Source organism: Camelina sativa, chromosome 11 (assembly GCF_000633955.1).
Source record: "Camelina sativa cultivar DH55 chromosome 11, Cs, whole genome shotgun sequence".
NCBI classification, from domain to species: domain Eukaryota; kingdom Viridiplantae; phylum Streptophyta; class Magnoliopsida; order Brassicales; family Brassicaceae; genus Camelina; species Camelina sativa.
In genome coordinates this window covers 31,394,783-31,397,752 of record NC_025695.1, presented here as the reverse complement: position 1 = coordinate 31,397,752, position 2,970 = coordinate 31,394,783, and the positions used below count along the sequence as shown (strand labels likewise).

Sequence of the window (2,970 nt, the reverse complement as noted above, 5' to 3'; positions counted from 1 at the left end):
GTTTTAAATAATGTTTTTTTTTCTTTTTCTTAGGAGTTGCTTTTGTTGATTTTGATGAGGAAGAAGATGACACAATAATTGTGGAGGGAGAAAATCTCGATGAGCAAAAAATTAGGAAAACATTAAATAAGTTTATGCGTGATAAAGCTAAAGGAGGAGGGTGTATCTCTTGTTTTGGTTGATAATACTTTTGGAATTGATTAGTGGAATATGATTAAAATGCAAATTCTCAATATAGATTTTGCTAGAGAGTCTTTACCAATTGAGCTATCCACCCTTAGTAATCATATACTATTTCTTAATGTATTAATTTGATCAAACAATCCATAAGTCAAAAAGACAAACAACATTATTATTATTTTGGTTGGGAAATTTTATGCTTTTATATACTGTATTTAATTGATGCCAAGAATATACTATTTTCTGGTCAAAATTTTAATATTATCATAATATAATTTTGGTTATTTCAAAAAGAAAAAAAAAATAATAAGAAAAAGAAGAGTTGATAATAGTAAACCACCAAACCCAATCTTTTTGACACAACAGTTGTTGTTGTTGTTGCCATTCTCATACGCGCTTCATCAAACCTTTGTAGGAAGCCAAATCAAACCTTATTACCAATCCTCTTTTCGAAAATTTCTCTTTTGCTTTACGTTCTCTCAATTCTTATTTTATCTGAAAGTTTGTTCCTTTAATCAAATCAATTCAAGAGGCTTAGAAGATTTGTTTCTCCCAATCGGGATCGAGTCAAACAAATCTTCTCCAGTCATCATCATCATCTGGTACGTTTTGACCAATTCCAAATCAGAAGCATGAGATGAAAATAAATGTTCTGATTGATTTCAAATCATTTTGGTCGGATGAGCAAAAAGGGTTTTCGTTTATCCTCTCGTGTTACCCTTCTATATTGGATTTGGGGTTTTGGCTTTAAGGGTTCTTTGTAGATTCATCTGAAGAAATCTGGTTTTGGTGTTTACTTTGATGCAAAGATGGAATCTTTCTAGATCCGAAGCTTGTGACATGTGAGGGAAAGTTTTGGTTTTGATTGCCAATTATTGAGAGATCGATTATTCGTATCTTGATATTAATGATTCATCGAATCCTAAAATGGAGTTAAAAAAGTGTATGCTTTCAATGATTTTTAATATGATGTCTGATCAACGAGTCCTTCTCTAGTGGAGCTTGATTCACCGTTTTGTTCTATCGGGCAGATAAAAAAGATTGAAACAAAGGAATTGGGATTTTTGCAGTTTTGAAGTGGTTAAAGGGATGGATGAAAGTAGTCATGGAGGTTCAAGTTCACTTCCACCTTTTCTTACTAAAACATACGAAATGGTAGATGATGGTTCTTCTGATTCAGTCGTTTCTTGGAGCGAAAACAACAAAAGCTTCATCGTCAAGAACCCAGCTGAGTTCTCAAGAGACCTTCTTCCCAGATTCTTCAAGCACAAGAATTTCTCTAGTTTCATCCGTCAGCTTAATACATATGTAAAGTTCTTCTCTTTGTAGTCATCTCTATGGGGATATTGCTTTGATTTTTAAACCCTTTTTGTGTTTGTGTGTTTCGTAGGGTTTTAGAAAAGTTGATCCTGAGAAATGGGAGTTCTCGAATGATGATTTCGTTAGAGGTCGACCTTACCTTATGAAGAACATTCATAGACGAAAACCAGTTCATAGCCACTCGTTAGTGAATCTACAAACGCAAAATCCGTTAACGGAATCAGAAAGACGAAGCATGGAGGATCGGATCGAAAGACTGAAGAAGGAGAAAGAAGGTCTTCTAGTGGAGTTACAGAGCCAAGAGCAAGAACGTAAAGACTTTGAGATGCAAGTAACGACTTTGAAAGATCGGTTACAACAAATGGAGCAACATCAGAAATCAATAGTGGCATATGTATCACAGGTTTTGGGAAAACCAGGACTTTCTCTAAACCTCGAAAACCACGAGAGAAGAAAAAGAAGAGTACCGGAGAGTTCTCTTCCTTCGAGCAGGTCACACGTAGAGCAGGTCGAAAACTTGGAGTCTTCTTTAACGTTTTGGGAGAATCTTGTATCAGAATCATACGAGAAGAGCGGTATACAGTCATCATCAAGCATGGATCTTGATGCGGCTGAGTCGAGTCTAAGTATTGGTGATACACGACCTAAATCATCAAAGATTGATATGAACTTAGAGCCGCCTGTTACCGTTACTGTGGCTGTTGCTGCTCCAAAAGCAGGGGTTAACGATGACTTTTGGGAACAATGCTTGACAGAGAATCCGGGATCAACCGAGCAACAGGAAGTTCAGTCAGAGAGAAAAGATGTCGATAACGATAATGGTGATAATAAGATTGGGAATCAAAGGACGTTTTGGTGGAATTCAGGGAATGTAAATAACAACATTACAGAGAAAACTTGATATATATATATGAACTGAGGTTTTTGTAAAATTTGTAACATAGTTGTTGTTTCCTATTATTACTCTGTTTCTGTGAAAACCCAAATCTATCTATTGTGTTGAGACAGGAGTACACATAGAGGCATATTCTGAACTGGTTTTTGCATTCATATTTTTTTCAGTTATAATTTACAGAGCTGGTCGGTTTTGTTTTGTAGCACATGAAAGAAGACAAAAAAAAAATCTCCAAAAATAAGTTTTAAAAAGAAAATAAAAAAAAAAGCTCCGATGCCGGGAATCGAACCCGGGTCTCCTGGGTGAAAGCCAGATATCCTAACCGCTGGACGACATCGGATTTGATGTTCATAATACTTATACTAAATATTTATACCGGTTTTAGGAGACAATCAAAAATGATTTACACCAAACTTAACCAAACCATGAATATAGCTAATCATTACGTGACCAACTTGATTAAAAATGCCACTTTTGTTAAGAAAGAAAGGTTTAGGGAATTGTTCTCTTGTTATTAATTTATCCCATAGGATATAACACATATATAATGATACAACTTTAAGGTTTTAGGTTGA

At 35.1% G+C, this 2,970-nt stretch overlaps 1 protein-coding gene and 1 non-coding gene across 5 annotated transcripts; one reads left to right on the top strand and one right to left on the bottom strand.

The window, feature by feature from the left end:
* Positions 520–2,534, top strand: LOC104724827 (heat stress transcription factor A-4c). 4 transcript variants are annotated; one of them, XM_010443376.2, is made up of 3 exons: positions 520–782; positions 1,212–1,488; positions 1,571–2,534. In XM_010443376.2, exons 2-3 carry the CDS (start codon positions 1,270–1,272, stop codon positions 2,399–2,401), a joined length of 1,050 nt encoding a protein of 349 aa, XP_010441678.1. In that variant the 5' UTR covers positions 520–782; positions 1,212–1,269; the 3' UTR covers positions 2,402–2,534. The 4 variants fall into 4 exon arrangements, with proteins under 4 accessions (XP_010441678.1, XP_010441679.1, XP_010441676.1 ...); XM_010443377.2 differs by having other exon boundaries at positions 522–782; positions 1,251–1,488; XM_010443374.2 differs by having other exon boundaries at positions 528–1,022; positions 1,251–1,488.
* On the bottom strand, positions 2,664–2,735 carry TRNAE-UUC. The gene has a single exon. It is a non-coding gene; the product is annotated as a tRNA-Glu (tRNA).

Bases quoted from the DNA above. Each gene is read 5' to 3' on its own strand.
- LOC104724827 (XM_010443374.2), top strand. From the start codon at position 982: ATGCAAAGATGGAATCTTTCTAGATCCGAAGCTTGTGACAT. The intron at 1,023-1,250 runs GTGAGGGAAAGT...GGATTTTTGCAG, and splicing joins AGATCCGAAGCTTGTGACAT to TTTTGAAGTGGTTAAAGGGA. The intron at 1,489-1,570 runs GTAAAGTTCTTC...TGTGTTTCGTAG, and splicing joins TCCGTCAGCTTAATACATAT to GGTTTTAGAAAAGTTGATCC.